Source organism: Poecile atricapillus, chromosome Z (assembly GCF_030490865.1).
Source record: "Poecile atricapillus isolate bPoeAtr1 chromosome Z, bPoeAtr1.hap1, whole genome shotgun sequence".
NCBI lineage: Eukaryota > Metazoa > Chordata > Aves > Passeriformes > Paridae > Poecile > Poecile atricapillus.
In genome coordinates this window covers 48,325,398-48,349,765 of record NC_081289.1, presented here as the reverse complement: position 1 = coordinate 48,349,765, position 24,368 = coordinate 48,325,398, and the positions used below count along the sequence as shown (strand labels likewise).

Genomic DNA, 24,368 nt, shown 5'->3' with positions numbered 1-24,368 from the left:
ATAAAAATGTAAATAAATAATGAACTTAGTAAAATTCTAGAGGTGCATTGACGTATAAATTGAATTTCATATGGTGCGAAGCTTTCATTCTCATATTATGGTTATTATCATCATATATAACTCATTTTGTTCCTCCTCACTCACTAGGTAGCTGCAGTAAGCACCATTGTAAACAGAGGAACACCACTGAAAGCATTTGTGTTTAGAAACTACAACCACTTTCCTGGTGTGAAGTCCCATTATATTGGAGGCTGTCAGTATAAGCTGTGGCAAGCAATTAGAGCATCATCTGCTGCACCAGGTTACTTCCAGGAATATGTTTTGGGCAGTGATCTTCATCAGGTAAGTTGAAAACTTCTCCTTGAGTAGATATTTTCCAATTTCACACCTGAGAAAAAACACGGTTTGAATCTCTGAATCAAAACTAAGCAAATAAGTTGGTAGCACAAAAGAAATTTAGAACAGATGGGGTAAGAAAGGATATTTTTAGCTTCTATAGCCCTTACAGAACTAGAAAGGCTTAAAAATCTTAGTCTTCTCAGTACAAACCTAAGCTCTTCTGCTGTTGCTTTCTTTTCTGACTGGAAGGAAACCTTATATGAGTTGTAAATTGCCTCTGACTTCCTGCTTGCAACTGGTATTTCACTGAGCATTATTTCACTAAATAGATGGTGTAACTTAAAAATCTAACAATACTGTAAAATGTGGAAAAACAGGTTATACACTCAGTGTAATTTTTATTAGTGCACAATTTCAGTTTATGGTCTACTTTTTAATTCTTTCCATTGATAGCTTATTCAACTTTACCCTGGTTGTGGGCTAGTAAGAAGAGTAAGAGATGCCACAGCAGTAAGATTAAACTTGGAGGACAACTGCAAAAGAAATTCCCTTGAGGATAAAGCAGTGTCTCCTATCAACAGTGCATGTTACTTAATTGTATTACAGCCTCTCTTAGTGACTCTGATATGTAAAGAACAAAGCAAGTTAATTTCTTTTTTTAACCATAGGGTTTTAGTCCTCCAGTGCCCCTGTATTATTCTGCAGTTCTCCTGGTTTTCAAAGAATACTTGTTGCAATGCATACTAATTTAAAACTATTAGTATTTATTTTAATGAATACCCAATGCAAATCTTTGGCAGAAAAGACCACAAAGGGTTACTGAACCAGAGACCTTCAATAAAGGGAGCATAGGATTGAATCATTTAAGTTTAATGAAAGCATCTGTTACATTTCTGTCATATCAATTCATATGATAGCATTAGCCGCAAATGCTGGAAAAAAAAAGAAGTAGCATATTTTGAGTAATAAGATGTACCTGGATCATGTACAGGTGTCCATCAAAAGACTGTGTAATATCCTTAGCATTCTCATGTGCTTGAGTAATACTGAAATTTAAAGGCTAAGAGATAAATGAGTATAAGATGAAATAGAGAAAAATTAATTTGATTAAGAGGTGATAAAAAGAAGCATTGGTGCAAACAAACAGCTAAAATTTCATCTGGAAAAAGCGTATTTCTATATTTTGATTCAATATCTATAAAGTGATGAAATAATTCAGCTATATAAAAGCTCTGTATAAATTAAGGGGTGAAGGGCTCCCATGGAGGGTAAGGTTCAAGAGATTCTGAAATTTCTTCCATTTTATTGTTTCACTTTTTTGTTTAGTACACTCTTCCCCCGTTCCTCCCCTTATCTGACTGCCCCCCACAACCTTCCCAGTTATGGTACATCTTGTTATCCCCAAAACGTTTTAATCAACTGCTATCTGAAATAAGCAAACAAATTTTGAGGGGTTTTTAAATCTAAAAGTGGAATAACACATTAGGTTCCAAGCCAAAGCACTGCTTGAAATCCTGAAATGTGTTCATCTTCCATCTGGCAAGGAAAACTGGGAAGGGAGCTGCTTTAGCCTCGGGAGCTGTTCCAAGCTACTTCTTAACTGATTGAATGGGTCAGTGTTAATCTATGTGAAGAAGTTTTCTTTCTCTTCTCACCTTTCCACCCCCTCTTTCCTTGAATTGAAAGTACTTGGAAATTGATCTGTGCTTTTACATGAAAGATAGCTGAATAAACAGCATGATTTTATAACTTCTGCACAGTGCTTTATACAATTGTTTGTCTTAACATAGTTTCTGAATTGCCAGACTTGTGTGAAATTCAGTAAGGCTGGTACTTACTTCATCTATGTTAGCTTTTAAGTCCAGTTTGCCAGACTACAGAATGTATAATTAGTGTTAATGGAGATCAGATCCGGTATTTTCAGACACAAAGGGCTGGAATGAAGTCTACTGTATTTTTTTTTGCTCCAGAGTCTTTGGGCAAAGCCCTTCCATCTGATCTTACAAACCCTGTTTCCCAAGTTCAACATTATTCTCTATTTGATATATTATAATTACTGGAAAGCAAGGTCTTAGGATGCAATTCACCTTTGTCAGCCATAAAGAACTAAATATGTTCTCAGTACTAAAACAGTGTATTGTAGTAGAACTAGAAGCTAAATTTTCAGATTCAAATTTTTTATATTAGCTGAAAAATATCTCTTCTCCCCAGCCAGGAATGTTTAAACACTTGAATTCCTATATTAAACACCTTTTATGTCTGACATGCTCTTCTTTCCCCAGATTATGCTTTTCTTACCCCTTTTCTTACCACATCTCTATTTCCGTAATCATTTGGTTTGTGTGGGGTTACTTGGATGTCCAGGTACTAAGTTACTACATGGCAAATGCTCCGTAACTGTTTTCATGCAGCTTTCTAGCAGAGATTATAAATCCACTGCACACTCTGAAGCAACCTTGAATCCTCTTGTTTTAAACCTGGGGTAAGAGCTTCTGTGCACGTAGCAGATTGTTACCCTTATTTTCCTGGAAGTTAATGGTGCCTCATTGGAAAATGCTAGATATTCAAAAGTTTAATCTCTGCTGAAATATCCAACATTAATTGAAAGAAATACATATGCATAAGTACATTTTAAAATAGAATCCTAAATGCAGTCATTTTTCCTTAAAATAGCTTTCTTATTAAAATATGCTAATACTGGTAACTCTTTTTTCTTATAGTTCATATCATAAATATGGGAATAGTAGGTTCTTGTTAAGCATCTTTATTCTGAAAATGCACTGCAAGTGTAATTTTAAGTTCCTCGGTCAGTAGTACATCTGTAATGTATATGGAAGATCTTGCTCTTTTCTGTATGTACCCTGTCTAACAAATTGAATTGCTTTTGAACTACATGAATAAAGAAGCATAACATTGTTAGATGTTTTTGATAGTACTGTGATTTTTGAAAAGTCCATCAGCATAGTGTGCATTAAGTGTAAATAATAATTCATGCCGAAGGCTTCAGAATTGTAATATAGTGTCAGAAAGATGGTATTTTAAGAATTTTTTCATTGATTGGGAGCTTCCATTAATCAACATAGTGTGTTCTCTGAACGTAAACTGTGCTAATTTCTTACTAATTTATATATAACCTGCCTCTGAAGTGTTGATATTTCTAAACAATTCCAAGAACAGAGGTATCCAAAATGTATGTGAAAATTCAGACTACTAAGTACAATATTTGTTTCCTAGCTTTGAAGTTTGGGACTCTAAGAATTATAGAGAGCAGGTTCTGTATTTGTTTATCAGTTGGTTGTATGTTTAAATCTGAACACTCTGGCAGTTCATCTGACTGAAGACTCTTCAAATGTGTGAAAATATTTATTTTGATAATGGAAATTCAGTGTATTTTTTTAGGGTCATCCTGCATGCTTATGTCTTATGTTATCTAGCTTTTGTTGGAATCGGAGTCCTTTCATAAACTGTATGGAGTAGCTGAATGAGAGTTACATGTAGGGTTGAGATGAATTCTTAAAGTTTTTATGTATGACTCTAGATTCTTATGGTGGAGTCATGGCTGAACTGAACTGTTGGCTTTGAGTTGCTTTTCTGTAATTGTAGAGTTATATGTGTATTTGTGTACATACAGGTGTGCTCTTTCAGTGGAAACGTTTCAATTTGATTTCCTATACTGGGCACTCTCAGTGTAAAGTGTGTTCATTTTTTTTAATGAGGTAATAAATTAGTTTTACAATTATTCTGATGTCATTGTTTAGAAAGAGGTTTCTAGGTGTCTGAACATTACTTGTGCTGCAGGTGAGCTGATGACTTGGTTTGTTAAATTTCTGCAAAAAGCCATCAGTTGTTGCAAACAGCAATATTTACATTCAGGTCAATCATGCCGTGCTATCTGGTTCCGCTGTCAAGTAGGAAAAAACAGTGCAGCTGTTGGTAGATGAGGGGAGTAGGATTAATACTCTTTGTGGTTCAAAAGAGGAACACATTAACATTCAAAGGGATTTAATCCCTGTAACATGCTTCTCCAGGGAGCCTGCAAGTCAAGAGAGACCAAGTCATGATGTTACATTATAGAAGCTGTATTGCCACATGTCATTACCGTTATTTTAAAATGTATTTTTTAAGCACTGAAGACTCTTAACCTCTCCCCAGTCCTGCTACAGCCAGTGACATTTTTTTCCCTCTACCTCCCACACTGGGGTGTTGTTTCTTATATCTATTTTTTTCCTGATTTTTTGCTGTAGTGTGAGAAGCATTTGAGGTACTCAATAATGTCACTTCAGTAGACAGTAAAGTATGCTGAGGAAATTATTAATTAAATTAATTAAAAGAGCAATTTAAAATGTAAGACAATCATTATGCACACTTCATTTAATAGATTTTACACTAAAAACTAAATTCGTCCCACAGGATTAATTCAAAGGGCAGCAGGGGTTGTGTATGTGATGGTGGTAAATTCAACAAAGCCACAGATTTTTCTCAAATAAAATATACCAAATTTAATACAAAGTACTTGATCACCTCTTTCTTGACAGCTTCCCGTGATTCCATTGCTGTATTACAGTTCCCTTTATTATAGTGCTGATGTTAATCTATAAGATTGTTCAAATAATTGTGTTTTCTTTGAGCAAGATCATATAATAAAGCGGTTAAATTGGCACCTAGTCTGTTAGTGGAGTTCTAATAATGCAGGTGTAACAGAATGTGTGATGAGAATACAATCTAAAAATATAAAAATATATGTAGTAAAATAGATAATATAACTAAAATTTCAAGGTACACCTTCATTGGAAAAAGATAATTCATGGTTTCTACATATTTTTCAAACTTTCCCTTTCCTTTTATGAGGTAATAAAGCTGTAAAGCCAATTCATCTTTGTAGCTTGTTACAGGAGAGGCCTTCAAAAGTGATTCACTTAGTGCATCCTACCCTAATTGGTTTTACATGGTAGCTTTTAAAATTAGATTCAAGGGTGCTTCCCAGGCTCTAAGAAGACATAGAATATAGGTCACATTGAAGTTCTTTTCATTCTTAGGATATGCCACGGTGATCAGTATGCACCAGAGCTTATGCAGACTGCGGTTTAATAGGTGTATCTTGTTCTCACAATGATAGAAACAACTCTTTCTTTGTTTCTCTACTTGTTGCCATATACATTTGCCTACAGCCCTCAAGGCAGTGTTGCTTACTGTTTAAGGAGAAGGGAATTTACTGGAACATGTAAGCTACATGGACATCTGTGTTTCTCTCCTATGGATTCTGTAGGTTTGGATAGCAGCTCTGAAGGTGGATGCACACTGTGCAGTTTACCGGCCTTTGTGAAATTGCTGTGGTTACTGTACCGTTGGTATTTCGCAGAGCAGACTGCTTGAAAAATTCCCTGCAGGGGCTTGCTAAGTGACCTGTTATTGGCAGATTTGTTTAGTATAATGAAACTGACTGTCTGTTGTTTAGGCATTTAACTTGGAAGCATTCAAATTTTTATCTCAATTGTTTCAGAGTGATGTTTTCCTAATGCAATCTTCAGAGTGCTTATTTAAAAGAAGAAACAAGACCTTGCTCTCAAATAAGCTGTATTCATTTAACTATTTTTTTGCTAGACTTCTGAGTCCATGTGTCTTCAGTGGCACTGTTGGCCAGCTAGTATTTCCCATAAAATAAATCTTGTAAGATCAGAGGAGGTTGCATAGAGTGGAAAATTATGAGCTGAGTCCATTCAGTAAACTCTGTACAGACAATCTAGGTTCTGCATTCATGTTCTGATGTTGCAGCTACTTTCTTAGATCAAAATAGCTTATAGCTTTTATTTTCCTAGGTGGCATATTTGTCCAACACTGACCTAAATGGGGCCATATTTCCAAAGCAAATGGAAATTCATTGCAAATAAAAGCCCAGGGGTGCAGTGAGACTATTGATATACTCTTACCTATTCCCTCAAAGGAAGCTTGATTTTAAAATATCTGGTGCTTAATGTGAAAAATCATTTCATGTTTTGTCAACTACCATCAAGCCTTTAATTTGCCTTCTGTTGTAGTTTAGGATACTGCCCTCTTGCCATGGTTGCAGGGGATAGGAATAATTTTCACCACGCATAGAAATGTGCATTAAGTTCAGTATCCAGTGCATTTCCATTCATTGAATAGGGCACATTGTCTAAGCCCTATTTTCATGTACCGAGCTTCTCTTCTAATACGGATTAATCTGTGGTGTTCATTTTGCCAATCTCTTCAAAGTTTCTTTGCATTTCAGTGTTTCTTTTACTTGGGGTATATTTGTGCTGTTATTTTTAGTAGCAGATATATATAAATATAAATTTTGAATTTTGGTCACAGAATTTAATTATTTCCACTGACATTTCCATAGGGAAAAAAAATAAATCAGGGAATACAGAAAAAAAAAATTTCCCTCAGATCAAATTTAGTCCTCTGTCATGATCACCACAACAGCATCATAGGCTGTAATAGATGATGTAAAGCTCTGTTTGCTGTTTCTACTCTTGCAGAAGGTTATTTCAATAAGGTATTTCTTCATTTTTCTCATGGCCAGAAAATTTCACATTTTCACTCTTAAGTCTGTTCCTAACTAATGGATACAAATTCGTCTAGTGCAAATACTGTTCTCTAATTTAATTAACGTTTCTTCTTGTAGTATTTACCCTTCTGATGCTTATAAAAAAACATATATTTTTATTTTTTTAGTCTTAAGTTTGCCAGTCTGTCTCAGTTTTGCGAAACAGACTCTGTTCTCTTTGTCATCCTAATGGTCTTTCACTGCACCTGCTGCATTTTGAGTAATCTTTCTTGAAACTGGACTATTCAGTATGTTTTTGGCATAGTGCAACACATTGTGCAACATTGCAATTCTGCATATACTAGAATCAAAATTATCACTTTTAAATCAGAAACAAAATTCAGAGGAGTTAACCTGGTCAGGCTGTTACACAGTATTCCATGTGTTACTGTAACAATATGATGTGTTTCCTTTTTCAGTGGAAGATACAGCTTAGAATTACACTTGCCCTTCCAGCTGAAACTTTATATGTTGGTGGTTTAAATCATTATGTGGTAGTTCTCTACTCAGAGATTTCTCATGATGGTTCTGCTATCAACTGTATTTTGTCATCTAGCCATGTGCTTCTTAATTTAGGGGACTTGTGAAAGTGCAGAATTTTTCTTTCAGTTCTTTCTCCCCATCCACCTGCCTCCACTGCGGATACAGATACTAGGTAGTTCATGTCCAAAGCCTGAACCCTTCACAGCAATTATCTTCAATAATGGATTCGCTTTATCTCTTACATTTTGTCCATTTTAAGATCAAATTCTTTAGCTGCAAACATAGTTTGTTTCAGTTGCACTGAAATGAAATCTAATGCTTGAGCCAAAATGTAAGGAAGAAAATTGTCTTAAGAAATAGTGGTAGCTTGCACAGTTCTATAAATAAAGGAGTTTAGTTGGAAATCCAATTTTAGTTTGCAATTGCAATATGAAAGATAAAAACAAATTAGTGGAGTGTGTAATACATTTAGTTCTGAAAGTTGTCTGTAGAGCTAGCTTACAGCATTGATTGTTACATGGTTTTGAACAGATGAATGACCAACATGTTTTAAGTAGCATTTATAAATAATATATCAATAATGAGCCACCTACATTCCCTATGGGTCACTACTAGTCTTTCTATATTTTTCTCAATGCATTTTGTTGTTCCTGACATTTTACTGTTGTTTAATAAGCAAGCAGCTAAAAATGTAGACCAATTAATTAGGAAAACTAATATCAATGAGTAATAGCAATAGCTTTGATCAAGTTACTGGTGTAAAAATGTATTGAGTCTAAATGTTTCCATTGTTATCTTGTGAAATAAAATTTAATTTTTGAAGTTTTCAAAATTTAACATTGTCACATTTCATGAAGACTAGGATATCTCCATATCTAGGATTCCTTGCACACTTGTAGTGGCTTAATGTTAATGTAATGGTTTTCTGCAGCTCCTAAAGCTTTCTCCTTAGTCCAATATATTCTGCCATAGCAAATAGAGTATTTACGTGCTTCCTAAGTTGAATGTTGTTAGCAAGGACGAAACTTTTAGATTTGAGTATCCTGGCATCATCTGAATACAGAAGGATTTTATTCAGACCCATGGGTTGGGGTTTTTTTTGGTTGGTTGGTTTGGTTTTCGGATTTTTAACTGTACTATTGAACCTTGCCCATACTTCACAGGTATTGTAAAAGAACCTGAGTCTCTACGGGGTCAGTGTAGGTTCAGCCATAGGGGCTCATTTTTTCCTTAGGTTACACAGTGTGACCTTTACTTGTAATATTACAGGCAATTCATCATTTGGCAAACACAGTTAAAATGCATACTGTTTTTGTGATGTGTGCTGTTGTTGGCTGCAGAATTAATGTAATTAGGTCTGTCATGCACAACTTACACTTTTAATGAAATAATCTGACAATATATTTTATTGCCAAACAATTATTTCTTTTATGACATCTACTGATATTTAGCAAACTTCCTCAGCATCCTGTAAGCATACATTTTCTGTATCTGACATAAACCCATAAATTCAGTGATGTCTTCAGAGCAGCTAGTCATTTTCTGTGAATTAATGACTCACTAGGATGAGCTAATAATTCAAGATAATCACTGAGGAGTCTACCTCAGACAGGCATTCATTCTAATGAATGTAAAATATATTATTTAATGTTTTGTATATAAGAGCAATAGTATTGACAGTTCTCAGAAGCATTGAACGTGACATTTGGATGTATGCCAATTGTATTATGGTGTTGCTTGGGAGAAAAATTATAAATACTGTATGAAAAAACAGTTGAACTGAAATGGAAGCTTTACAGTAAACTTTAAAACGTTATTAGATTTATTTTTTTTACTTTGTCATGTGATCTCAGTGTAAAGTCTCTCTGCAACTGGTGTGGCAGAAGTACAAATATAATTAATGCCACTTCAGGTTTTCTTTAATTGTGAAAGAATGCAGTAATGGAAATTTAATATTGGTGTCATTCAATAATATAAATACAAATGCATTTTATTTTCATATGAAAATTGATGTACAAATGTACATTATTAATGTACAAATGTTTTCTCTAAATTTTTCCCAATGCTGGTTCAAGGGAAATCCCTTTTTCACTGCAATTTTCAGAGCTATGACAAGTAACTTAAGTGTTTATTTTTCAAGTGTCTGAAGAGAAATCATAATTTTGAGACAGCATTTCAAAATAACGAATACAAGATGTTTATTTCAGGAATCTAAAGGAGCACTCTGTTTCTCCCTAAATAAGGAATAAGTTCTTTCTGTAGTTGTTAGAAATTTGATGTATAGGAGGATTGCATTTATATCTGTCACCAATTAGGGCCTCTGTTGGGAATCAGCATATTGAAGAGTATATTATAATTGTATGTAGATGACCCAGTAGTCTCCTTCTTAGCATGAAGCAAGGGTGAGTCTTCACAAATAAATTGGATTAAATATTTGTATAAGGAGACAACTGTAGGTCAGTGTATGCTTTATAAAAAATTACTGAAGTTATTTAAAAAAAAATCTCACTTAAAAAGCAAAGTGGAACACACCATTGGAACAAATTGTTCTTGGTCACTATACATTTTTGAAATTTGTGAGAAATATTGGCATCACCATCCATTGCTTGTCAGCAAGATAAAGAGAAAACAGTTTTGCTTCTGTCCTGTTTCATGTTTATTAAATTTTATATATTTTGACAAATAGTTTGTTTATGAAAATAAAGATTTCCTGTCTTACTGGGAGCTCCTCTTCATCAGTTTCATCCTCAGTAGTACTGACCAGTCTGACTGATTACTCCCAAGAGGAGAGCTATAATTCATGTATATTTCAAACATATTTTTATATATGTAACAGAATAACATAATCATGTAATCTTTGTATTGAAAAGGGAGTATTTGTGCTGAATGCTATAGGGGGCTTGTTTATTGTATAGTCAAATCTGAATATATAGATTTCTTTTTCACAAAGGATATGTCAAAAACTATAACTTTTTTAGCCCTGTGATGCTTGACTGAGCAAGCCTTAAAGCTTAGAGTACATGTACTGACATTTTCATTACCACACTGGATGCCCAGAGCAGTGAGAGGACTAGGCTGGGATGTGTATCTTGAAGTTAGCTGAATTGATAGACCCTACTACTTTAGGTAGGGAAAGAATTCTCCTCTCTCTCATTCCTGTCCTCTACTCTGAGGACATTTGCTGCTACATACGTAAATGTATTGAGATGATTTTATAAAATGATTTGGCAAGGCATACCCATTTACTTACTGAAAGTAGAGTAAATGTTTTTAAAATAGTTACTTTAATTTTTCTAAGAAGTAACCCCTTATTACTATGCAGCAACTCCTCAAACTCCTTATTTGCAGCAACTAGACTTATCTTAAGCTTATCTTAAGCATGTTTATTATATTTATGTTGACTTTAAGCACAGAATTTAAAAATACTTCTCAGAAGTCCATTCAGAATCTTAGCCTGTCTTGTCCTGTGATAGCTTTGTACTAATTCTGTCTCTGCTTTTTCACAAAGACAATAAAAGTAAACAACAGAGCAAGTCTGTAAGAGTGAACTAAAATGCAAAGCATGTCTGCATAGGCAGTGATGTGAAGTGGTTACTATGGAGCCAACAAACTCAGCTTCCAAATATCAGACTTGGCTTTCATACATTATATAGCCTTCATTCAGTGCTAGATTATTTTCTTCACAAAGTTTAGTATCATTTAAATGAAACCGTGCCGTGCACAAGGTGTTATACAGAACAATCACAAGGCTCAACTTGAGTCTGACAGAATTAGGAAATGCAATGAGAGCCTATGAATGTAGTGAATTTTCTTGTGAGAAACAATTGCTCTCTCGTGGTAAAGTATGGTATGATTTTTGAATTTTAGTATCTTAATTTTAAATAATTATTTTAATAGTATTGACTTAAGTATGTCACTGGTGATTTTATGCCCATTCACCATAATTATTTAAATAGGAGAAGATTTTCAGAAAGTCCTGTGCTACCAGCCTCCTGAGTGCTCTGGAACACTTTCTTTGAGACTTTGCAGTCCATTTTCCTCCTGATTGTAGAATTCGCACCCATTTATTTCACAAAGTTTAACAAGGCCTTTCTGTATCTCTAGAACTGTGCAAGCAGGGAATCTCCATTAGAGTTTTTATTGGAGCATTTGTTTACAAAAGGTGCATTTTTCTGCTTTAAATAATTTAAGATCTGTATGTCAAGTCAGAGGGGAGCCTTGCCTGACCATTTTGCAACTATCAAAACAATGATAGAAAATACCAGCTACAGCTTTAGACTCCTTGTTACGTACCAGCAAACCCCAAAACTATGGTTACTGTTGCATTAAGGAATTTTTTTGAAAAAATCTGTGGGAAAAAAATTAATTGGCTTCATCTGGGAATAAGATATTAAATAAAACAGAACAAATGAATGTTGTTCAATGAATGTTTACCACCTGAAAAACCTTTGATGAAAGACTGAAAACAATGTTCTAGTTCCTGAGTTCACTGCTTTGCTATCACTAGCAAATTTGGGGTTGTATTATTATTAAGTTCCATTTTAATATTAACTTATCTGATTACTTCCACTAATTTTTGTTTAGAAATTTTTTAAAAAGCCTTTTTTCCTACTGCTTCACTGCATGATGACATTGGAAGAGTTATGCCCCCTTTTCTTGTATCTCCTTGCATTAGCATTCCTGCTCCAGCACTTTCTGTTTGGTGTACTGCCAGCAAATTAAGTTGACTCAAGTGTAGAATGGTTTTGCAAAGTTCAGCAGATGAAGCAGTGTCTGGCACCTGCCACTGCACTGAGCATAGCTGCAGAGAAGGGAAGGGGTGACTCATGTGTGTTTGGGGAAGTGAGAAAGAGAGCTTGCAGTAGGATTGAGATTTATCTAAATGAGAACAGTGAGGGAAATGTAGGGAAGGCCAGATAATCCAAGAATGGGAGAACAGAAAGAAAAAGGGATCTGCCCTACCTCTTTGCCTAACACTGAATCCTGAGTCAAAACTTGGGCCAAGTCCACCTGTTGTGGGTATAGGTCAACAGTTCGGTTATTTGACAGGTTCCTGTAAGTTACCCTTTCTATTAAAGATTGCAAGGTATGAATCATAGACCCCTTTATGTTGGGAAAAACCTACAAAATCCAGCCATTAACTTAATACTGCCCAGTCCAGCACTAAACCATGTCCCTAAGCACCACATCTGAATGTCTTCTAAATACCTCCAGGGATGGTGACTCCACCACTTCCCTCTTCAGTGTGTTCTAATGATTTTTGATGAAGACATTTTTCTTAAATATCCAACTGAAACGTACGGGCACTCCTGGCACTACAAATTTCTCATTTTCCACAAGACTGAGACTGGACTGACAAAATTCAGTTTCTAATAAGAATGGATTTGGAAAAGTAATTTTATTTTACAGCGAAAATTACATGCATCATTCGTGCAGTATTTCTTTATATAGAGTAGAACCTTAGGAAAACGAGGAGGAAAGGGCCTCAGGTGGTTATCTAGTCCAACCTTCTGTTCAAAACAGGCTAAACCTCAAAGTTGGGTTGCTCAAGACTTTGCCCAGCTTAGTTTTGAAAATATCCAAGGATGGAGATTCCACAGCTTCTCCAGCTCTTATTCTGTATTTTTTGAAAGAATCTGAGTGTTTCTACTTTAGACAGTGAAACACTGTGATTAGCTTCCTTCTTGCCTTTCTCTTTTTAATGGGGTAAGCAAACATAGTTCCCTGCATCTCTTCTCATATACTGTGTTTCAGGCCCCAGCCATCTTAGTGGTTCTTTACTGTATGTGTTCCACTTCTTCAGTGCTTTGTAACTGGGTGTCCAGAGTATCTATCCCCAGTCTGGCCTTGTGCATACTGAGTAGAAGGGGATGGTCACTTCACTTGATCTATTGCTTTTGCTTTTAGATCCATTGTATATTGATAATATAGTAATTAATTGAATATTCTGTTCACAGGGCCTCTTTTTTTTCTGTATGCACACAGGCAGTACCATTCCATAGGGACATAGCTAACAATACACAGGAAAGGAAGACATTCCATCTGTCAAAAAGAATCTAATAATAGGAACCAAAAAGGTTTAGGGCTGCACATAAAGTTGGCATTGCTTTGTAGAATTTGAATTGTAGCTTGAAACTTATAAGTTAAAACTTGACACGGTATAAGTTAAAATATCTCTTTATATCAATGAGATTTTTGCAGCATCATATGTGGTATAAGGATCATTATTTTGTTTGCATTATTTTGTATTGAGACAGGGATTGATGTTGCATCTCTGCAGCCATAGATCAGATAAATTTGCCTTCTTTACTTCCAGTTGTTTAATTGCATGGAATTTTAGAGTGGCAAGAAAGCTCATGAAAACTGCCATGGATGAGTAAGCTGTTGTTAGTTACCAAGACATTCCATACTACTGGCAATCAATCAGTATTTATGTTTATTGCATGTTGGTTAATGTATTTTCATAAATATATTTTAAAAGCTGCATGATTACAATAAAATATATAAATTAGTAAGTTGTAAGTAATTTAGATGAGTTTATAGCTATTTTATATATATATACAAATATACATTTTATAGCGATATAATAAGTTCAACAGAATCAGAAAAAAAATTAAGACAGATTTAGCAGCTCTTCAAAACAAGGATCAGTGGAGTTTCTTGTGATCTCAGTATCTTATGTACAAAATTGTACATAAGAAATCAGTGATCAGTAGTATCTTACATACAAAATTGTGGAGTCAATCACTTGGGAGTTCTGTTCCTGTGTCTCAAAGGCAAGCATGCAGAAGGATGTGTCATAATTTCTTTAAATTAATTTAAAAATATTTAGATCTGGCTTTCATATTTCTGTATTGCTAGGTCAGTAGACTTATTGGGATGGGCTTTTTTCCAGTTTTATGAAGTTAGAGGAATTCTTTAGAATCTGAAGTGTTAGTTTCTAGTCTTTAATTTTCAGAATGTTGTTTACATTTTCTTAGAATGCACATAAAAGTGAAATTGTAACTGATTTTAAAAATGGTGAAAGTACTTTTTCACAAGAATTTTAGCTTTTGACATAATTAGCTCCATAATTATGGTTGCTGGAGCTGCAGATTTCAACAAATTACTGCAGTATTTCCTTCACTGAGTCCTTAATAGTACAGTTTAACAGCATTATTTACTCCTTTAGTAGTTGATCATTATCAGCAAAAGCAGTATGATGAACATTGCTTTTTTAACAGAGTAATCTTATTTGAAATATTGATTAGGATGTGGTTATTATCACCCATAATCTCTTGGAGGAGAAGAAAAAAAAGTCAGTTGCCTTTCTTAGTCCTGCTTCTAACTTTCAAAAACTGACATGTGTCTATTATCTGTGTAAATGCTAGAAGCTGTGTCAAATTGAAAATCATTAGGAATTTATTGTCATTACAACAAACCTAAATTGGAGGATGTTTAAATATGGAAATCATTGCACAAAGCTGTTAGTTATCATCTCAAAGACATTTGGTATGTGTAGGTATTTTATGTTCCTTTGATCTTGTGTTTGTCAGCATTATAAAAATATTGTGGTATTCTAGTATTATATACCCTCAAACTTCTGATAACATTAATTTTCCTATGGCGTAGCAGTCATGTTTAATTATATTGACAATATCAGTGGAAATATTTTGTAAGCATGTGTTTAATCTGGGACTTAAGAAAATAATTAAGCACCATTATGATAATTATTAAAATTTTAGCTAAAGATTCATAGGGAATTATAGAGGACAAAAACATCCTTATATTTAGTTTTCTAGATTAAACATGAGGAAAGGATAATGGGCACTGAAGAGACCATTCATGTTAGCAGTGTATTTAGCATTTTGAGCAAGGCAGATGGTATCCAGAAAGGGTTCAAAGAGCTTTTTGTAGGTTGAAATGAAAGGTTAATTAAAAGAATGCAAGCTCAAAAAACTAAGCTCATTAATCCTATTTTTACTTATCTAGCAAGCTGTAGTTACAAGGAATTACTGTAAAATGTTTTTTTATCTCTAAAACCTATTTTATTCTAAGTTATTTCTGGGTAGAGTTGTTTTTTCTTACTGTTCTAGTAATGTGATGGTCAGATATGGGATATAGGGACTTCAGGGAACTTTAGAATATAGGGAGTGCTTGCATCATACCTATTATAGTAAATACTCTCTTTTATATTTAACTAATTTGTACAGATTCTGAATGGATATAGCTGTCTTCATCTCTGCTATTTATAATGTTCTCAAGTTTGTTTTGCTTTTGTAACTGCTGGTTTTAAGGCATTCCCAATAAAAAAAGCTGTTTAATTCAAATTCCAAATTAATCCTTCTTAGTTGGAGTGATGGTCATTTTACTTCCAGGAAGTGCTGAGTATACTTCTTGATATTCAATGGATCAAAATCTCATTGTGTGAATGCTTCTCAGGCTTACTCTCATTCACACTGATTCTTACTAGTCCTGCAGTATTTTATGCCAGCCTCATCAACCGCACTTTTAACATGTTGCTAGCAAAAGATGTCTCTCCTCAACTCTAGAGTAGCATTTGTTCCTAGTAGTATTGGGCTGAATTCTGATCTTCAGACAACTTAAAGAAGCCTCATACCCCCAGGACTGGTCTTCACAGGACCTTGAATCATCCTGATACCTGATGAAAGAACAATACAAAAGAGCTTAAGCCACCAAGGAGATCTTTCAAGTGGATTGATGACAGCAGCTATCGTAGCTGATGGTGGAACCAACAAGGAAGGGTGCTTTGCTGGACCTGGTGATTATGAAGAATAAAGAACTGGTCAGGGATATGAAAGTTCAAGAAAGCCTTGGAGGTCTGGATCCTAAGGGGAGAAAGCAGGGGGGGGAAAAAAGGACTAGAGCACTGCATTTCAGGAAAGCAGACCTCATCCTCTTCAGAGCTCTGCGTGGAAGAATCTCATGGACTATGGCCTTGAAGAGAACAGGGGTCTAGGAGAACTGGCTGATAGTCAGTAATCACTCCCTCCAAATTCAGGAAAGGACCACCCCAATAAGCAGGAAATCAAGCAAAGATGGCAGGCAGGGATAAGCAAGGATGTCCTAACTTAACTCCAACATAAAAAGGAAGCCTACAAAAGGTGTAGGAGAGACAAGTGACCTAGAAGTATAGATGTCCTGACCAGTCTTGCAGAGGTGGCACTAGGAAAACAAAAGCTGGCCTGGACAGCAAAAAGCTAGGGAAAATGTGGGCCTGCTACTGACTGGGGCAAGAGAGCTTGTGACAAACTATTTGGAAAAGTCCAAGATGCTTGATGCTGCCTTTGTCTCAGTCTATGCCAGTAAAAATGGCTTTCAGGAATCCCAGGCCCCTGCAGCTAGAGTGAAAGTCTGGTGCAAGGAGGATTTTATACTTGATGGGAGAAGAACCAGGTTAAGGAGCAGTTAAATGAACTGGTCATACATAAATTCATAATGTATGATGTGTTGCGCCTGTGAGTGCTGATGGATCTGGCTGAGGCCATTGTGAGGTGACTTGATTATTGTGAAAGATCATGGGCTATTGGGAAAGCAGATACCATTCATGTCTTCAGGAACAGCAAGAAGAAACCTCTGGGGAACTTCCGTCTCATTGACTTCAGCCCAGTCCCTTGGGAGATGATAGAGGAAATCCTCCAGTAAAGGATTTATAAAGTCATGAAGGACAAAAAGGTGATCATGAGTAGTCAGCATGGATTTAAAAAGTAGTTTACTCATGATTGACCAACCCTGGCAGCCTTCTGCAGTTGGTAGACAAATAGAAGGTGTTGGATGTTGTTTACCTCAGCTTTGTACACTTACCTCCCATAATACCATAGACAAGTTGACAAAGTGTGGATTAGGTAAATAGACAGTGAGGTAGGTACAAACAAGCTGAGTGACCAGGCCCAAGTTGGGATCAGTGTCACCAAGTCAAGTCTCACAGTACTAGAGGTGTACCTAGGGGTCAGAACTGGGGCAAATTCTATTTAATGTCTTCACTAATGACCTGGCTGATTGGACAGAGTATACCTGCAGGAATTCCATGGATGATACAAACATGGGAGGAATGACTGGCACATGAATGGTTGGGCTACCACTCAGAGGGACCTCAACAGACTGAAGAATTCGCATGAAGTTCAAAAAGTCAAAAGGCAGAGCCCTGCATATGCAGAGGAATAGCCTCATTACAATGAGTTGTAAAGTAGCTTAACAGAGAAGGACCCTGTGCTGGTGGCCAATAAGCTCAGCATGAGTGATGCCCACTTGCTAACAAAGCAATCCTAAAAAAGGGCTAACAGTATCCTGGGCTGCATCAACAGTGCTGCCAGTAATCATGGGGGATGGTCCTTCCTCTCTGCACTGCTGAGGTCACATCTGGAGTGCTGTTTCCACTTTCCCAGTACAAGAGAGACATGAGCCTATTGGAGTTAGTCCAGTTCAGGGCCACAAAGATGATTAAGAGACCCTCCTGTGAGGAGAGACTGAGTTAGCTGAGACTATTCAGCCAAGAGAAGGGAAGGCTCAAGAAGCAGATTCTACCCATGTGTACCAATCAAGAATGGGAGGGAAGGATGAGGAAGCTGTGGTCTTCCCAGTAGTGTCCACTAGTAGGACAAGAGAAAATGGTGTAAATGAAAACATACGAAATTTCGTCTTAACACAGGCAAAATATTTTACTCTGAGGGTGGTCAAACACTAGAATAGGTTGCCCACAGGAGTTTTGGAGTCTCCATTTGTGGAGATACTCAAAACCCAACTGGACGTGGCCTTGGGCAGCATGCTGTAGCTGACCATGCTTGAGTAGGTGGGTTGGGCCAGATAAGCCAGTAAGTGCTTTCCAACCTAAATGACTTTCCAACTCTTAAATCAAGGCTGTAGCATCCTGTGTAATGACTGTGCTTACAAAGTAAGCTTTGGCCAAGCTTAGCTCTTTTGATTCTTCTTTTTTAACTTGTTTTGGAATCTGCAGGTAGTGATTTGGGTTTTGTTACAGAAAATTTCCTTGTAATAACTAATCACTAATAAATATTTTGAGGAGAAAATTTTTGATTAAGAAATTGTCAATATGCATATCTGTCTTACTGAAAAGGTCTTCAAAAAATGAAATCATAACTTCTCTAGACATTGCAGTGAATACTGCTGCTTCAGCCTGCCGCTTTTATATAATGCAGTAGAACCAAGCACAGCCCCAGCAGCTGCTCTGACAGTGCCGAGGCCAAGCTAGGCAGCTGCTGCATCGCACAGATTCAATTCAATTTCACAAAAGTTGGAAATTAATGCTTATTGCTTTTAATTGGTTTTGTGTATTAGGACTATGCTAGTTTAATTTATAGTTGCAGTTTCTTTTATGACCGTATGAGATGTATAGCACCAATATTTGTATTTTTTCTTAATTTACAGGATGGAGGTCTGCTCCTAAATAATCCTTCTGCGCTGGCAGTTCATGAGTGCAAGTGTCTCTGGCCGAATGTTCCATTGCAGTGTCTGATTTCACTGGGCACTGGTCGGTACGAAAGCGAGGTGAAGACCAATGTCACACACACCAGTCTGAAAGCCAAACTGACGAATGTTATCAACAGTGCAACTGATACAGAAGGTTGGTGTCTTAAGATACACTTGCACTGTGACTGTCTTCAATTTTATTAATGTTTCTTAGAATTATAGTTCCAATTCAGAGAACAGTCTTCAACCTTTCATCTTTCCCCATGTCCTCTCTACCAGCCCCATGAAACTAATTGAAGCAGGTCTCTTTGTAGCTTACTGTGTGTAGTTTTAGTACCAGTATTATGTATTTTATGGAGGATAAGTCTTTTTACTTGAGCTTTAGGATAAAAAGCATATTCAGGAATTTGTTTAAATATCATATTTTCTTATATTGTATTTGTTTTTCCCATAACACAGAAATGCTTAGTAGATATAGAACATCGATTCTAGAACAGTACAGAACATTGATTTTCAACAGCTTCAGAAAAAGTATTTGATTTCTGATATTTTTTATATATGCTTTTATACCTGTACTTTTCCAAGGACTGTACTGTATCTGCCAGTGCTAATGACTTCCATTGCTGTCAGGAAAAGCCAAACATCTGTTTCTAAAATAAATTTGGTTCCTAGATGGGAGTACACTGGAACTGTCACTAGCAGTTTACATCTCTTTTATTTTTATAAACAGGAAATATTGATACACAGATAATTTCCCCCTCCCATTACAAAGGAAACTGATGACTGTAAAAAGCCAGGGAACAAGAAATGCTCTTTCAGTCTAGATCCCTTGCTCTATAGTCTCTGTCAGCTGACTGTCACTAGTAGGAAAAAGCTAGATTTTGGATTGCCTTTTGGTTTGTGCACAGTAGTGTAAAGGCAGTGGAAATTGTGTGAAGGAAATATGTGCTCTCCACTTTTTATCAGAAAGTTTCATTGCAGCTGAAAAATGAGGCAAGAAATTTGAAGGGAAGAGGAAGAAAGTTCATTGTGGAGACCAACGGAAAAGAAATGGGAAGAGAGGAGAGTAGATTTGAGCAAATGGGAACTTAAATTATGAAGGAAAAAAGGGAGAGTATTAATTAGGGCAAGAAAAACTGGATGTGGTGAGACAAGAACAGACATAGCTGAGTTATCTGCAGGAGGAGAAGCCAAACCAAGAGGATTTCAGATCTACAAGGATCTTTTGCTTTGATCTTGTCCATAATATTTTTTTCACTTCAGACATTTTATATTACAAAAGATGTTTAAAAGAATGGAGGAAATTGGTAAGAAAACAAAGAAGATAGAATGAATACTGAAGGAAGTGATAGAAATGGAATTTTAAGTGGGCCAACAAAAAGATCTAAAAGGAGAGAGAAACAGGTTATAAAATAGGAACATATTAATTCATTACATAGTTTTTTATTTTACTAGTTAACTGAAGTAATACAATTTAACTTGAATGTTTTAAATTAAATGCGTGTTAAATTCAAGCCTCAAATCTGTAGTAATGTGTTTAAAAAAATAATAGTTTTAAACAAAATAAGGCTTCAGTCCTACAAATTTTCACTTTGACATTGCAGAAAAACATATCTCTTGTTTTCGTAATACCTACTTCTGTTAGTACCAAGTGTAATAAATCACAGGTGTCCTGAAATGGGAAAATGCAAGCTACATTCCTGCTTTTCAGGATATGCTCTTACTTGTTAAGGAATGGAATGTAATTAAAAATCTAGATAGCTGCAAAGTCTACTTAATTGACATACCAGTAAAGTTGTCTTGGAATAAAAGATGAAGCTTTTCCAGAGTAAACAGAGCTACAGGATCATTTACAAATCTTCTAATGAGAAAGGGGTTTCAATGAGGCAGTGGCAGAAAAATGTTTACTCAGCAAAGCAGCTCATATTTACTCTTACTGTGTCATTCCAGAGCAGTTGTTGTTCAGAGCACTTGCAGGACGTTAGACTCTCTCATGGGAATTTAACTGTTTTCTTCATTTGTTTTCAATACAGAAGTTCACACCATGCTGGATGCACTGTTACCTCCAGATACTTATTTCAGATTTAACCCTCTTATGAATGAAGACATACCTCTGGATGAAAGTCGTAAAGAGAAACTCAGTCAGCTGCAGACAGATGGAATTCGTTATTTAGAAAGAAATGAAGAAAAACTGAGAAAAGCTGCAAAAATATTAACACAAGAAAAATCAGCTTTGCAGAGGCTTCAGGACTGGCTAAAATTAAAGGCTGACATGTATGAAGGCTTGCCTTTTCTTTCCAAATTGTGAATAAGTAATGCATGAAAGATAAATGTAAATCTTCTTCCAGAAAATCCATTTGGTACTGTAAAGGAAGAATATTGATTCAGGGTAAATAACATCTTTGGAAAGCTATCAGAATTCTGGAGAAAGCCATTCAGGATGGCTGTTTCGTGCACACTTGTTACAAGGTTTTATGGTGTTAATTATTTCTGGAACTTAATGAATCTTACTGTTGCTCTACTTTAATTTCTGAAGGTCGGTAAAACTGTAAATTATGGAAACAATTGTGCAATGCATTTTTGGATGTATGTATGATAATTACGATGGCAGAAAACCTTTATTTATCAACTACCAGGCTTATTCAAAGTTAACAAAAAAAACTAAATCCTCATTCACTTTGATGTAGGCAGTATACCTGTTAGGCTGTTATGTAGGCAGTGAATTTAATAGAAATGTAATGTTCTTGCAAAAACTTGGCCTGTGTTAATTGCACTTTTACATCTGAAAAATAAGTTAATTTTTTTTTTATTTTAGTGGATTTTGTACATAACAGTATTGAGTAAAATGTTTGGATGACTATAAATGGCCTATTAAATTATCAACATCACCTGGTATTTTTAGAACTTTCTGCTTATTGTTATGGGAATAACTTCAGATTGATTAATTTTTTATTTGAAAGTAATCCCAAGACCAAAACTTCACTTGAGCAGCTATTCCAGTTACTATTACTATTAGCTATTCCAGTTAGCTATTCCAGATAAAGGAAATAAAATACTGAAATAGTTCATATGAATGAAAAAGTTTCTTAGAAAAACTTCAGGTTTCGGTGCCAGTTCTAGTCAGAAAGAAAATTAGAAGTTGAAACATCAAATTACATAAATTATATGGGTTCTCCTGAAATTATGTCAGGACTGTGAAGTTAATGTTTAGAACTTACACCAGTCCTACTGCCCATTCATTTGAGCATACTTCCTGCATATGCCATGAGGGACGTTGTGATCTGTGACAACCCAATGTATCAAACAGCATTTTCAACAACAGGAAGGTATGTGGGAGTTCTTCAGAACAGTACAGTGCTCTTTCAGGTGGACACAGCTGCTGTCACATGTTGGCAGGTACCTGTTAATGAGATTGTTTGCCACATGCCTTGGTGAGTGTTTGCCTTGTAGTAGGCAGCTACAGTGCATGAGAATATTGACTAGATAAAACATAAGTTCTGTGCAGTAGTTAAAGATCCAGTTTCACCAAAATCAGTGTGTTTGTCACTTTGCTGTATGGAACTAATCACTTGCCATTGCATTATCTACTAAAAATAGCATTTATTATGATAGTCACCTTTTGTACTTGTTTTAAAACATTGAAAATATTAGGCTGCAGTTTGGAAATGAACTATGAGGCAGACATCTGAGATCCTTGGAGGTGCTACATAGTATTCTCGACTGTGCAAGAAAACATTTGATTGGGATTTTTTTTTAAATTTGATATATTTTTATTTTTGACATGTATGATTTTACTCAGACATTCATCCTTTTCATCCTCAGTTCTCTCCCTTGTATTTGCCATGCAAGGCAGAGATTTATGATAATAATCCATCTTTCATTTATACAGCCTCCCTTTTGCATAACAATTACTAAGAACTTAGTAGAAGAATAATGAGAACAAACCTTTCCCATAGGTGTGAGATGATTTAAGCATATAAAAAAGAAATGCCAATATTATTCTGATAGTGGTACTTTGTACAGAGTTAAACTGTCTTGCCAACATCCTAAGTCAAAACAAACAGTATTAGGTAGACCCAACAACACACATTGCACACATCCTTTCTGGCAAAGAGCAAAGTCACAGCATCATCCATGAGAGATATCAAAGGCATTATTCTGAATTCATAAGTTTCCAGTCACAGTTTTTTGGGACAAATATTATCTAAGGAAACACATACCTATCACAAAGTGATAACATATCCATTTAATTTTTTTTTTATAAATAAAATCTCATGTTCTGGGGATTTTATTTCAAATAGGGTAAGATCTGGATTTGTGACAATACTGTTTTTGCCGGAAGCTGTTGTCTTACCTTCATTCACTACTTCTCCCCCTCTTCTTTATTGCTGTAACAATATTTTTCTTAAGTGTGGCTTTTAAAAGTACACATGGAATTGAGTTTAGCTATGGAGTAATTAATTCAGACTGTTTTGGGCCTCCGTGTACATAAATTCACAAGATGCTTGTATTGAATGCCTTCAAATTAACTCTGTGATCCTTTGTGTTGCAAGTGCTGCACTGTCAGTCACTAATGAGGAGTTGTTCTCCTTGCTAAACCATATTAAAATGTGGATATGCAATAGGTGTTTGACTTGAGCTATAATTAGATTTTGGTTGAAAAAAAATTAGCAATTTGCCAGAAATCCTAACTACTATGGATGTGTTCCTACAGCACTCTATATAAAGTAAAAGTATTTTCAGGAAGTTTTAGGCATTGGCTGTGGAATAATGAATGATACTTTAACAGCAGAAAATGTAGTAGAGAACTGTGGTGGAATGAGATCTTGCTAAATTAGGAAACAGAATTTTAAATAAAAGGGGTTTATTGGTAGGGAACAGAGGAATTAGCACTGGGTCAAATGCAAGCAGGTTTTAACTGATCGTTGTGATGGACTGAAGAACATGATAATTCCCTTCACAGATGAATCTAGCAGGGATCATGAATATTTTGAACGATATGATTTCAGTGCAGCATGGATTTGAGAAGAATAGACTAGAATGAAAGAAGTGCCTCTGAAGAATAAAAATGTTAACAATGGAAAAAGGAATACTCTACTGCAGAACATCATGTTAGAAGAATCCTGCTTTGAAAAAATACCCCTGGGAATGCTGTGGGGCTATCCAGTTAAAAAAACTGAAATTGACTCAGCAGTCACAGCTACTAAAATAACTGTATCACTGCACCAAAGAATTCCTGGCCAGGAAAATGTGAGCAAACCTGAAAAAATTAGATCAGTGTGAATTTTGAGTCTAGGATAAGCAATCACAAGAAGACAATAAGTAGATAAGCATTCTATGTAACTTATGCATTCAGATGACTACAAGGTTTGTTTGACTAGATGAGTGTTACTATTTGAAAATGTGCCTGTGTCCTGGAAATAAAATCAGGAACTTTATTGGTGCCCCTGCCCATAGCAATGGGATTGGAACTAGATGATCTTTAAGGTCTCTTCTAACCCAAGCTTTTCTATGGTTTTGTGATTAGTTTAGGCTTTAGTTGAGAAAG

At 35.6% G+C, this 24,368-nt stretch overlaps 1 protein-coding gene across 3 annotated transcripts in view; it reads left to right on the top strand.

The window, feature by feature from the left end:
- Positions 1 to 21,715, top strand: part of LOC131573317 (calcium-independent phospholipase A2-gamma-like) — a 37,725-nt gene extending 16,010 nt beyond the window's left edge. For all 3 annotated transcript variants that reach the window (XM_058827166.1, XM_058827165.1, XM_058827167.1), the window contains exons 8-10: positions 148 to 342; positions 18,779 to 18,974; positions 20,854 to 21,715. In XM_058827166.1, the coding sequence (XP_058683149.1) occupies positions 148 to 342; positions 18,779 to 18,974; positions 20,854 to 21,128 (666 nt within the window). In that variant the 3' untranslated portion in view covers positions 21,129 to 21,715. The remainder of the gene's footprint in view (positions 1 to 147; positions 343 to 18,778; positions 18,975 to 20,853) is intronic.
- The last annotated feature ends 2,653 nt before the right edge of the window (positions 21,716 to 24,368 follow it).